General features: G+C 42.6%; 1 protein-coding gene across 4 annotated transcripts in view; it reads right to left on the bottom strand.

The window, feature by feature from the left end:
* The window catches only part of rptor (regulatory associated protein of MTOR, complex 1), a 99,341-nt gene that overhangs the window by 61,539 nt on the left and 24,042 nt on the right, over positions 1-13,760 (bottom strand). For all 4 annotated transcript variants that reach the window (XM_078108936.1, XM_078108937.1, XM_040186238.2 and 1 more), the window contains exons 5-7: positions 6,663-6,821; positions 6,258-6,404; positions 1,587-1,762 (exon numbers count right to left, since the gene is read on the bottom strand). In XM_078108936.1, coding sequence (XP_077965062.1) covers positions 1,587-1,762; positions 6,258-6,404; positions 6,663-6,821 — 482 coding nt within the window. The remainder of the gene's footprint in view (positions 1-1,586; positions 1,763-6,257; positions 6,405-6,662; positions 6,822-13,760) is intronic.

The following is a 13,760-nucleotide window of genomic DNA, read 5'->3' as shown; positions in this document are numbered from 1 at the left end:
CCTGTGACTTTAAGTGTTTAAATACTGAATTAGGTCATAAAATATAAAATATATTTGCCGCATTAGATTTCCAATAAATGAACAACATTTTAAAGATCAAAAGTAGAAAAATCTGGAAAACCTATAGATGCATAACATGTTTTTATCTGATGTAATATTCTGCATCAAGCCACATCTGTTGGCCCTTAACTTCAAGCACCTTCCACCAAACAGCTGTAAAGCTTTGTGACTGCTCTCGCTCGATTGTGAGACTATTATACTGACAAAATAGGTCCAAAGATTAACAATAAGACCCAACATTGGTAGCCCACTTTTGAAACTTTGATACTTGGTGCTTCGGACTAATTTCCCTACAAACAAGATGTGAAGTTACAGCACCTGTATGTCGAAAACGAATGCTGTGTGTGTGTGTGTGTGTGTGTGTGTGTGCGCGCACGCACGCTTGGGCGTGTTGACAGGGGGTCGAAGGTGATGCAATCACCTGTGCCTCGGTGTGCAAGCCCCACACGTCCATTCAGCCCCACACAGCTGATTGTCTGACGCAACGCGTGTTCTCCCGCCGAGGTTGAGCGCGAATGATGCGCCATGCTGCTCCTACATCTGCGGCAGCCCAGTTGGAACACATTTCTTCTGAATATCTTTTACTGAATTTTACTGAGGCGTTCTCTGCAGGGACCATCACCCTTGCATCGCCGTGGACGATGACGGTTTACATTTTTCATCATAGCAGAATACTGAGCAGGGTCGGGTTTCAGAGGAAGGTTTGGTCTCCGGTGAGGCTCACTCGAATGCTTCGAGGCTTCAAGTACTGTTGCCATGGTAATTGAAGTCCGAAAGCTTTTCCAATGCATCTTTGCATTATTGTTTTTGAATTATTATACGAACTGCATTGACCCCCAAAATCCCAAATAACCCAAATAAGGAATAGCAATCTTAAACTAGATTATTATTATTTTGCATTACATGCATGAAAATGAATTATTAAAAGACTGATGGTGATCTTTGTTTTGTTGAAACGCAGCAGAGGAGATAGACAGAATTTCAACCAAGTCAGGTCTTTTATATGTTGGCACAGTACATGTACTCATTTGTTTGTTTGTTTATAGCCCTTATGATTACGGCACATTTTGGAGCCTTTGTTTAAATTTAAAAAAGAGAAAGAAAACCGTGTTTGACTTTGTGCCACTCGTGACAGAACGCTACAGAGGCTTTATTTTACTGACTGACCAAGTGGAGGCTCTGAGGCGATGCATGTAAAGAGCTTCTTTCTCTCTCTGCTTCTGTGTAAACAGGCATTACGTGTCACATGAACCGGACTAACTTAAGGTAATTCAAATCCTTCCACAGTAGAAACCTTTGATGACACCTTCTCACCCTTAAAGTCTCTCCTCCCGTTGTTTAAAGGCCGGTTTTGATTCATTACTGGAAAACACTGAGTTCGGTGACAAAATTCCAGCTATCCCTTACTTCAGCATAAATATAAGACATAACCTAAATCTACCATCTGGAGTGTTTGGGGCTTTTAATGCTTAGCGGGAAACAGTTTGGCAGAGAGAATGGAAATAAAAGTGAGAGAGAAGCTTTACCACCGGAGGGCGATCTTGATGGGTGTGGTGAGGCAGGAGGTGAAGAGGTCGGCTGGGAGGTCGGGGTTCATGGGCAGCAGCTCGCTGGCCTCGCAGGCAGCCAGCTGGATGCAGTTCTTCATAGAGGGCGGCAGTGGCATCTGAGCGAGCGGGTGGCCGGGGTTAATGGCTGCGACCTGAATACACACAACGGCACAGGGTTCGCTCACATTCACCAGTCACCGCAAGGACCACCGGAGACAGGTATATAAACAAAAACGTGATCACACCGGGAATCTGCGTGTCATTCCCAAACCATTAAACTATTGACACCTGACCGGTAGTCTTAGGAAATGGATAAAAGAGGTCCAGAAAGAAATGAGGAGCTGTGTGACAGAGAATCAGACTTTAAAGAGGTGACAGACGACACAAAGACGGGTGGAACATCCCTCTGTGACAGCCTAATTTGTCAAAACACATGCGTTTGAGCTCAGCTGTGTTTAAGGTGTTTCCCTTTGACAGACACTTTTTCTTGATTACTCTGATACTATAGGAGCCAGATAGATGATCAACCTGTGCTAAAGACCAGGTAATACATGGAATAAAAGGCCAGGGACACTTTAAAGAGCAGCAACTTCCAGGTTAGTAAGAAAAAAAAAATGTATTAACCTAATCAGGTAAAATACAAACCCTGAGAAGATCTCTTCACAGGACCTTCTTACTTTATGCAGTAAAAACAACTTTAAAAAGTGCCCTGATGTCAGTGTGAGTTTGTGCAAAAGTCCAGGTGAAGGTATAAGCCCCCCGGCACCAACTACAAAGGCATGTTATTAATATTTTGCAAGCCATTGGTGCTCCTCAGATTTGGCATCAAATCATCGCTCCCAGAAAGCTTTTATACAAAAGGCTAAACTGCTTTTCATTCGGCTACCTCAGAGACAAAAAAATATATATTTTTGTTTTTACACAAGGTATATACTGTGCCTATCATGAAGATTTATTGAAAATTGACCCCTGCCCCTTGTTTTATACGACTTATGCACCCTCTGGTGCAACAAAAAAAAGGCAAAAATGTGAATGCAGAAGATACAAACAGAGTGTTGCCTCCTTGTAATGCGAGTCAAAACATTGCAATGGAGACACTGCCTGACTCATTATGAGAGCATAATGATGATGTGATACTTCATTGATCCCATTGAGGGAACTTTCCTCTCGCTTGCTCTCTGAGCAGGCGGTCCTCAGTGGCAAACAATCCTCTTGCCCCTTCTAAAAAAAGAATTAGAGGTTATTGCTGGGACGGCATAGTCAATACTTGCAAAATGGAAAATTGAGGAGGCTTGCATTTGATGTTAATTATATTTGGATCCCTTGTCTATTCATGTGCTTATTTTGCTGTCTGTCTTTTTGATCCGTTTCTCGGGGTCCAAAACCGCTTCTGTGTTTTGCTGAGGAGACTTAAATAATCTGTGCTCCTTTATGCTGCTCTGCATAGTTTTAGTAGGAAATTATTTATCGGAAAGGAATACAAAAAACGTTAGGTACGTACGTTAAGTAATATAAAGTTTCTATCCTCCAGACTACAGCTGCAACATCTTGATCGCCTCTAGGAGGTGCTTGGTTTAATATGGAGCAGTTTTTTCTGAGGTGAGCACGCACTTTGAATGTCAATACGATCACAGTTGGCAAACATATAAGGCAAACATAAAAGGCGATAAAATGCAGGCCCTTTCTTCACTGTATTCTACTGGGTTTGGTCTTAGGACATTGGCCTCAATAGGTGGCATTACTTTGACTTTATTGTTTTTATTTCCACTTCTGGTTTATAATTATAATTTATAAAAGTCAAATTTGCAACCGGTTCCGAGGCAGAACCAGTTTTCAACACTCAGATTTTCCAGATGATTCTGGATTTTTCGAGCCGTCCCTTGACGGCGTGGTTGGCAGTTTAAACCCTTTCCCCAGTCGTCCAGTGTCTTTGTCTGAAACCCTGGTTGCTCGCACCTCGTTGATACTGCAAACTGCTAAGAGAAAGACACCTTGAAAAGAGAACTGCAGCGGAAAATATCGTTTAAAGTGCTAAAACTCTTTCTGTGTTTGCATGTACCAAAGCTGAGCAGAGTGTGAGAAACAATCAATGCGTCTGGCACAGATAGTTAGAGTACACTAAAAGCCCCGGCAATCAATGTACACCGTCAAAAGAACACACGCAATCATATATATAAGCAATATGCGCATGTGTGAGAACACAAGAGCCTGAACACAGCCACAAGCAGAGCTCCTGGATGGAAACTACTGCTTCGGCCTGCTTGGTGCCGCAGCCTGGCATCGGATGCAAGTTGAGGCGAGCACTGAGGGGACGTCCTCGTCTTTCTGCGTCCACAGGATGGATCGAGTCAATGAGCGGATGAGACGAGCAAACGAATACAACAAGAGATCCAGCAGGGTGCCTGGATAAAAAAGCAAAACAGGAATGTACGATTTCTACTGTAGATTGTGAAAAATCACTTCAAAAAGTAAAAACACACAAAAAAAGCAATGAAAACAGCAGTCATTGAAATATTCATTAAGGTTTCCGGTTTAGCTGAGCAAACTGCCTAAACTGGCTTATGTTGAGGCTGTAGATTTATGTAATGTATATACTGCACAGCCCTCCTGCTCGGTGCTACTCCAATAACTCATTGGTTGACTATGTTATAAGTGGAGGGGAAAAAGGTAGCGGGAGCTGAGGCTCAGATCTCAATGGGAGACCCTATGTATTTACTGCACAGACATGAATAAATCATATTAAAAATACCCATAGAATAATCTTAATTAATGGGGGGAGGTCGGGGGATTGAGATAACGTATGCAACTGTGCATATCTCTTTTTTTCTATCAACATGCATATTTCATTTCTCTTTGAAAGCCTTGCAGGCATCAGGGGCTTGTTGCTCGTTGCCAATCTTCTTGGAACACAATTCCTTTTCTCTCTCTTCCTGTCTAATAAGGAAAATGTTGACTCGCGCCGAGAGGCAGACACACACAAACAAAGCGGCGTACGTTCCTAAAGCCTCTCGCTGGGTAAACCTCAGAAGAACATCGTCCCCTCAGAGAAAGCAATTGAATCGGGTGTGTGGCGGCGCCACAGCGATCCGAATGGAAAATACGACGACAGCATTGCCAGCAGAGGCTGATTCATAAGCGTCCACTGTAATTATCCTATTAGCATACTGTAATCTCACAAATTACCATGAGAATAACCACGACAGCCTTCTTTTCTCTCTTCTCCGCCGGAAAAACCAGGGCGCGATTTAATTACGGAGAATTCCTTCCCTTTTTGAAAAGTGACACCAACGGATGAGACTAATCTTACAGGTGGGATTCCAGACGGGAAAAATAATCACGTGCCGTCATGCACGTGAACTGAAAGCCACCAAAAGCCAACTCTAATCAAGCAATGCCTTCTGCGGCATTAGCATTAATTATTCATTCGTTCGATAGAAGGAGCCTGATGTAAGCATCCAGGAACCAACAGCAACAAACATCGAAGCAGCAAAACACACACACACACACAAAAACAAAGCACACACCCAAGCTCAACAGCACAAAAGTCCAAGTGTGTCCTTGTGAGTGCTGCAAGGTGCAGTATAGACGCACAGACACATCTCTTTAAGCCCTGCAGCTAATGCAGTGAGCAAGTGCACGCAGGAAGTGAATAGATATTAAAAAGAAGCAGGTGGCCCTATAATAGAGCACTCAGAGCGCACACACACACACACTAACTGGCTGAATGGACTGCAGGACAAGGTTGATATTGTGCTGTGGAGGAGTGTTGAAACACCGCCTCCTCCTTTCATATCATCCCCTTCAGCAATCACGTGTTCTGGGTCTTCATCTGCATCTCCAAGTAATAGTCCCTGTTGAGATTAGGCCTGTCGTGCTGCGGGAATCTTGTTCACCCAGCAAGTGTGTCTATTTAAAAGTGTGCTGACAATGTGTGTTGGTTGGGGAGGGGGTGTGTGTGTGTACGTCGTGTCACAGCAGAGGGATGCAGGAGCAGGAGGGCGTGGGCGAGGTGGGGGACTCCTTGCTTGGATCACATCTTGCATGATTAAAAAAAATGGATTGTCTCTTTCTTTATCTTCAATTACCTCGCCCCATTGTGCGCTTCCTGTGTGAGGCGGTGAGAAGTGAAAGCACTCCGGTGGAAAAGTTGAATTTCTTAAGGAACTCCCCCACTCGCATTTATCTGGGGACTGTTTTCATAACTAACAATCAAAAATGAAGTTAAGCCGTGACATTTTTGCTTTTAAAGTCACTTTTTTACTTTTTACTGGTTATGAATCAGACTCATTTGAACACTGATGGTTATAACCCTGATGAATAAATAAGGCCACTGGCGAACAAATAATGAAATACCCAATTTCCTATGATGAAAAATAAAAGTACAAGCATGATAGTATACTATTTCAAAACGGATATTGTGTCTTTGATGCAAAGAACCAGAAACCACAGGATAAACCCCACAACAAAAGACAAGAACAAATAAATAGTTTTATCTCTTCCATGAATAACTCAATACCAGCAGTTGCTTTCACTGCGTTTGTCTGCACGCAACACTTGTTTGTCAGAAGTCTAAAAATGTTTTTTCTTTTGTTCCCATTACCAACCCTACAACAATTGTGTGGCTGCTGTGTTGTTGCAGTTGCCCACCTCCAGTTCCTGCTCTCTCTGCAGGGCGAACTGTTTAAACGACTTGACAATGATTCCCGCGTTGGAGCAGTCGTAGACAAAAATGGAGGGGCTCCCCATCCATGTCTGCAGGTCGTAGATGGACAGCGGGATGTACTGGGTATAGTTCTGAAAGAGGGAGAGAGACGAGATGTCATTTCTAGCCGCAGTGCAATCTAGTTTATTTAAGTCTGCCGGCTCTCACATACTAGTAGTACAGCTTGCGTTTGTTTATGAATGAATGAGAGGACACTACTCATGTCCACATCACAAGCCTTGACCACGAGTCAGTTTACGAGAGCCGGCTCTCGTTAAAAAAAGCCTGCGGTTCTAGAAGTCCAGGGCTACGGTGTAGAAATGGAAGAGCATATTACTCGCTTGTGGTACCTTATTGAAAACCCAGATCTCCCCGTTGACGGTCGGCCGTGGCACGCCGTGGCCGTTGTAGTGGAAGAGGACTCGCTCCTCTTTGGCGTTGCGTCTCAGTGACGTGCACAGCTTCTTCACCTCGTCCACCGTGGGGTCCAGACTTTGTTTGTAACGCGCCTGGAAAACAGCATGTATGACGGGAAGGCGTCAAACTCGATTGTTTTACATCTAAAACCGGTACAGAAGATGGCTCTATGTTCTATCCAACAAGATGACTTTATTTGACAGTGTTTTCCATTCCAGATCAACATGTGGCCATTTGGCCGGGATATCAAAAGACGTCTTGACTAATATGTTTTCAAGTTCAATGAAAACAAAATCACACAACACATTTACACACCGACTTAACACGCTTGCTAATCATTACGGAAGAGCCGACCAAGCTTTACATCCTATTCATCATGTTGAACGATGCAATACCTGCTGGTAGTGGTGGCATTTAAATAAAAGTCATTTGGAGCGAACACTGCCACAGGGACAGACAAATGCTTAGAAGAGTACAAATAGACGTACGTCTATGAGACACGAGGCTGAACGGCCCGGAGACCTTTTCTACATTCCTCATGTGTGAGCGAGGATACATTGGGGTGATCCAACTGCACACAAAAGACACAAAATCATTCAAAATGTGAGTTTTAAGTGCTCCTACTGTTGCTTTACTAGTGCCAATGTGTTTTCTATGCCAGCAGCTGCTTACTTTAGATCCTAATTCACCAGTTTCCCTGTTTTTATAACAGTGAACAGTGACATTCAAGCCTGCACGTGTGTGTTCGTGTGGATAGACTGCTCGAGAATTTGAAAAAGGTTAAGAGTGGGAGAAGGAAGACCAGTTCATTGTTAGCGCTCCTTTGCTTCATTGTGTGTGTGTGTGTGTGGACATAGAGGTGTCAACTAGTTATGCAACAGAAAAGCGCCTGATTAGACAAGTCTGAATCATTGTCATGCTCACCAAGCCCCTTCTGTTACGTAACTAACGGGCATTTTACTAAACAGCCGGCCTCCTGAAAAGTGGCTTTGAATCACGGGAAAAAAGCCATATTTTCACCTCAACTTGTGAGCCTTTGTCCATCAAACAGCCCCCCCACCCCCGCCCCCCAGAACAAGATGCCACATTTCAGCTCCCGGTATCGATACGAGTTTGAGCTGCAGTGCGATAGCATAGCGGAGCGGCTGATTCAATTTGGGCATAATCAGATTGGAGCATCTGAATGCCGTGAGACGCAGCACTCGTTCAGACGGTATCAAGTGGTATCAGACTGGCATAATGGGGCTACCGAGGGAACCTGCAGTGATGGAGGTATTACATTCGAAATCTGAGCTTGTGTGGGAGGGAGGGGTCAGTGATGGGGCGGTATCGTTTTGGAAGGAGTGCCCAATCAAACGAGGAGAGAGAAAACGCAGAGGGAAACATGGAGGACGAGTGATCACACCACCTGCTTTTAGTGGTTAGTTCAGAAAATTCAGCAATTGCATTCAGATGCTTTGGCTGAGATTTTAATTTACATGTCAGTAAGGCATGTTTCATTCAAGCGCAAATACAACAGATTTATGTGCATGAAGAACTTCTTTTAAATACGCTCCTCACTATATTCTGGGAGTTGGAGGCATGAGTGCGAGTGACCCGACTCATCTAACATTAAACGCCTCGACCTGAGGGGGGAGTTCCAGCTCCTGTGGGGAGCAACTCACTGTTCTCCATAGCTGTCTGCCAGTCGCCTTCGTACCTCACCTATATTACAACCATCAAGGCCACAGGAAACACTCTTTTTTTAAAAGGTGAGCTGTGTGCTCCCTCCTTGGTCATTTATCATCGAGTCACATCCTGAGAACAGGCGACCTTCTAACCGTAAGCATTCAGAATGAGATTAAAATACAGACTCTCACACACAAAAAGGTCACGTCTGTGGTGACAACAGGTATTAGGTCAATAAGTGAGAGTTCAGCAACATTTTAAAGTCACCGTTGAGATAGTTTTACATTTGAGAAATCAGTGCTCTATGAAATATGATCATGATAGTTTGTAGAACAGTCTACACCTGTTGACCGAGCATCAACAGACAGCCTCTTTCCTTTCCTGTTGATATATTGTAGTTACTATTGTTATTGTGTGTGTGCTTTTCAGATATTGCAAAATGTGAACTTCTGCATTTTCAATGATGCATGTAATGATGCATGTAATGTAATAAGATATTTATCGTGATGGAATGCAGGCGTAATGTTAAGCTGAAGGTTGAAAAGAAACATTTAAATGCTCATTTTGATGACAGATCCGGCCACTTGTTGTCAAAGCTGTAATAACTTTTTTTTCTGGCAGCGTCATTAAATCCTGCTGGCTTTATTACCTGAGCTCATCATAGACACGACCTATAAGGGCGTCTGCTCAGCCTGTCCCGTACACTTCAAGTTCGGAGTGAATTGTATATACAGTATAAAAGGGTGTTGTTCACAAGTGTGAGAAAACCCATGAAAAAGGCTTTTATATTTGTGCCATCTTATTAAAAACAATTACATAGGTCGGGGATTTATCATTGCAAGGTACAAAATGAAACCTCACAGATTACATCATTACTGAGCAGCACGCTGCAAAGCCATCTGATCCCCCCCAAAAAGAAGCGAGCATAAAGAAGACAGCTTCTCCATTCCACATCCAGAGAATAATCAAGTGTACGTACAGTACAGGTTAAGAGTTTGGACACGCTCTCATTGCATTGAACGGGAAAATGTGTCCAAACTTTTGACTGGAACTGTATTTCCAAATTATCTGACAAACAGCCAGTCTGATAAGTATCAGGCCGGCGTGGCGGTCGTCATTTCCACAGTTACAGCAGTCCTGCTGGTGCCAGTGTGTCCGGCTGAGTCAGTTCCCAGCAGGTCGGATGGAGCAGAGGGAGCGATGACACATCGTCTTTCTTCTGCCATCACACACCTCCTTTCGGGGCTGTGTCACCCACTCAGCCATTTATCAGTCCCTGTGGATTTGGATGTATGAATGCTGGCACCACAGAAACGTTTTAATAGGTTAGAAAAAAAGATTTATATATTTGCCCTCTGTTGGTGGAAAAATTGATTGATTCCGTGCACACAGAGTTCTCTCTGGCACTCCGTGACCTCTCCCATGACCGTTGTGACCTCTATTCTGGACTAAAACTGCTCCACAATACTTTTGAATGTAGGATATGTAATAGTACAGACACACTCATGAATTCATTTTTTCTTCATCTGTTCAGATGCTGGAAGCGAGCGGTAGGAGTCAGAACACTGCTGCCACAGCTGACTAAGTGGCATCCGTTATGTAACTGGCAGAAGGTCCATCTACAGTACCTACGTTAAAAAGGATGAGATAACACCAAAAACTAATACAGATTGTCTCAAACCCGAGTGAACGGTTTTCTATCGACTTATTGGTAAGTACTAAAGCCCACTGTTCCTCAGTGTTTATGAGGCCTCCCGTCCTCTGATGCTCACAAACCTCGCTTACTTCAGACTTCAGCGTGGCTGAAGGGGTCATGACAACATTTACAAGCGACCACCGTTGAATCGGGAACATCTATAAATTTATTAACGCTTAAACATTGTTGGAGGCAGTCGGGATATTCTAAGTGCACAACTTAACAAAAAGTCAAATGCTACATATAGCCTACAGTATATTACCCATACATACCTCCTGTTCTCAACAGGTCAGAGACATTTATGACCCGTGCATTGCATGGTTTGATTTGCATACTATGGATCAAAAGCTACGGTATTTACGCATTCTGCACATTCAGCTCATATTACAGAGTCATTACAGACACCAAACTTAAAACCGTGTGTGTGTGTGTGTGTGTGACAGCTCTAAGCAAGCCATTTAGAATAACACTCAATGTGTTTGACACCTTATATTCTGTTACTGCTTTAGATAAAAATGCGTTTAACAAAATGCAACGATAGCTAAATTTCACACCTATCTGATTTCTGGGAGCGGAGGTTTAACTCATGCTTCTTATCGGTCATGATTTACTTGCTATTTTTACACTGTGAACAATACTACTATAAAAGATACGGTGTCTCTGTCGGGGTGGGTATTGTTGGTATTCGTATTCGATTGATACGGATTATGTTTTCTTGCGCAGTAACTTTGCAGGTTTAGTTAAAGGAGATACGATTTAATACTACAATAGCAGAGCGGCCGACACATTCTGAGGCACACAGAGGCCGTCTGTAAGAATGATGCATTTGAGGGAAAGAACCAGCAGCAAATACAACGGGTCAAAAATTAGTTTTTCTTACATTTAAATTAAATCTGCAAACTAATACAAATGAACCAATGGATCTTTAAAGTACTGAATCCGTTTCTTTTGTGTTGGCTTATCATCAACAAAGATGGAAGGACGTTTTAGGGAACTTCGAATCTGACTAATGAGACTGAAACATTAAACCAATAAAGACATCCGTTCCTCGAACAAACAATTATTGGAAACAGAAACCGTGCAGTGGGCCATTATATCGCAGTTAAATGTGTTATCTTCCTACAGAAATCGTCTACATGCCAATTGAGTTGGGCAGAATTACAGCTCATTATAAAAGTGGATCCGATGATCCAGCAATTTCCGTCACTATCGGCCTGATAGCTGGTCTTTGTGCAATAAAAATAATTCATTTAAAAAAACATTCATATGTATAACCACAGAGAAATGATTTGAAATGTTTTTAAAAACCTATTATCAGAACAAACAAGGAAAAGATGAGGAGCCCCGCCATCTTTATAAAGAAACCGTCTTTGGGGGAAAGAATTTGGTTGTAAAATTAAAAAAATACTTAAAAATAGACTTTCAGTAACCTCAGTTACCGGAAAAAGTTTCAATAAATTAGTTGTGTTTTTAAAAAGGTATACAATCTGAAATTATATATATATATATATATATATATATATATATATATATATATATATATATATATATACATATATTCACAAGTGTCTCAATTTCAGTCTGTTTTATATCGACTTGCATTATGTTGAGACTTTTTAATATACTGTTCACGTTTACACTATTAAAATGTGGTAACACAAAGTGGTAACTCTGGATGTTCTGGAATACATTCATGCTCTATTAACCCTACTCAACATATCTGCACTAGAGCTATCCGTTGCTCGTTGGGACGCTCAGTGAGATGAGGGGGAATCAATCAGTTCACCAGCCATATTGATCATCGAACCACCGTCTACTCTACAGAGCTACCCGTCTGATGGCGAGCCTCATGCTGCGTTCACAGCCACAAAGTTTAAACACAAATGCGAAAAAGTAGCTTAGATGTTTTACGAAAATGTAATTTCCATATCTTAAGTTAGAAAATGAAATACATACTGTATCATTTTCTTACTGCGTCACTGAACTCTCCTTACTTACATGTAGCTGCAATAATAAGAAATAAAGTGGAGTAACGTCAGTCGCTGCAGCTGGGACCAATTACGTCCCTCTCGGCTGGGTTTTCAGCTGCTCCAAGGTGTGACTTATCAAAACCTCTCGTTGTCTAACATCTCCACCTCGGCAGAGGTCAGCACGACTTTGACAGGTTTTGTGACCTCTTTGTAGTCCTGGGCACTACATCCCCCCCCCCCACCCATCATGTGTCGGCAGGAATGAGCAGAGCTCACACAGCGCGGTACGCCCGCTTGCTTGTGGGACACCATTTTTGCCGGTTTTAGAAGAAAAGAGGCACATCCAGCAATACGGGTTGTTTTTGACACAAACAGTGGATTGAAGGCGATTTATTGGACATTTTAAAACGTCTAAAAGAAATAGAGCGACAGTAAACTATATCTATATTTTTGCACAGCTGCACTATATAGTGTGGAGTTTAATTAACATCTCTATTCGTGTTGCATTTGTGCCTGCAGCAAGTGGTGTTTATGTGCGTTGTGTGTGTGTGTCTGCGTGTGTGAGAGACAGCTCTATGCAAGCCATTTAGAAAACACTCAGTGTGTTTGACACCTTAGCTTCTGCTTTGGCTCTAGATCAAATGAGGTTAAAAAGATGCAACAACAGCTACATTCATTCACATTCATCAGATTTAATCCTCGCTTAGATGTTACGTAATCTTGACCGGGCGTTTAGCTCATTCACACGTCCTTCACATCGTGTGTACAGTTGCTACTCGAGCCCTTTGAGAACGCACAGAAGTGGCCTTTCTCCACAGCGTGTGTGAGTATACATGTTGCGGAGGACACTTCAACCTCTGGTGGCCTACCACAATGGGTTATGGACATTAAAGTCTATTTCCTACGCCCCCTTACTGCCTTCCTGCCTTATTCCGGTAAAGCAGAAGGAGGAATCCATCACTAAAAATTGTTCCTGCGTCCTGTAATCTAATGGGCTTTTAAGAAGTAGCTTTGGTGTTATTGCAATGAGCGCGAGAGCATTTCCCTCCATTCAAAAGGGAGTAATGGTTGCTCAGGAGGCCCCATTCATGTTCGCCAGATTGCAATGGCCGAGAGAAAAAAAGCTCAAGATGAATTTACTGGAATGGCACCGCGTTATTTGAGGAAAATAGCATTCAACCATTCAGCACATTTGTCACAAACCTCCAGGCCCCTTCCTCTGCAGTTTTATATTACATGACCTCCAGCCAAACAAAACAAAATCAGCTAGTTCTGTCTGAATTGCAGATTATAAGACTATTACTGGTGCATCATTAACCTTTGCGAGCGAGTGAAAGAAAAACAGAATTCAAGTTATTTACCATTTATGATTAGCACAAAGCTTTACAATCTGGCGGTTTAGGCGGCCACAGGTTTTCCCTTAACCTTTAGAATTATGAATTAAAACTGCTTGTTTATTTTACGTGTAAGAACATAGTTTATTAAACTGAGACGACCAACCATTCAGGAGACACAGGATCTAAAAGGCTGAACTGTATTAGGAAAAAATAAACAAGATGAGTTTTGTCCAAAACATAAAAGCAGACAAATAAGACAAATAGTGGGTGAAAGGCAAGGAGAAAGCGTGGGGAGGTATGAGCAAACTACAAGGTGAAGAGGAAAGAGGAGGTGTGAAATGGAAAGGGAGAGACCGGAGG

Source organism: Gasterosteus aculeatus, chromosome 9 (assembly GCF_964276395.1).
Source record: "Gasterosteus aculeatus chromosome 9, fGasAcu3.hap1.1, whole genome shotgun sequence".
Taxonomy (NCBI): domain Eukaryota; kingdom Metazoa; phylum Chordata; class Actinopteri; order Perciformes; family Gasterosteidae; genus Gasterosteus; species Gasterosteus aculeatus.
The sequence above is the reverse complement of the archived record's forward strand: the minus strand, read 5'-3'. Positions and strand labels throughout refer to the sequence as shown.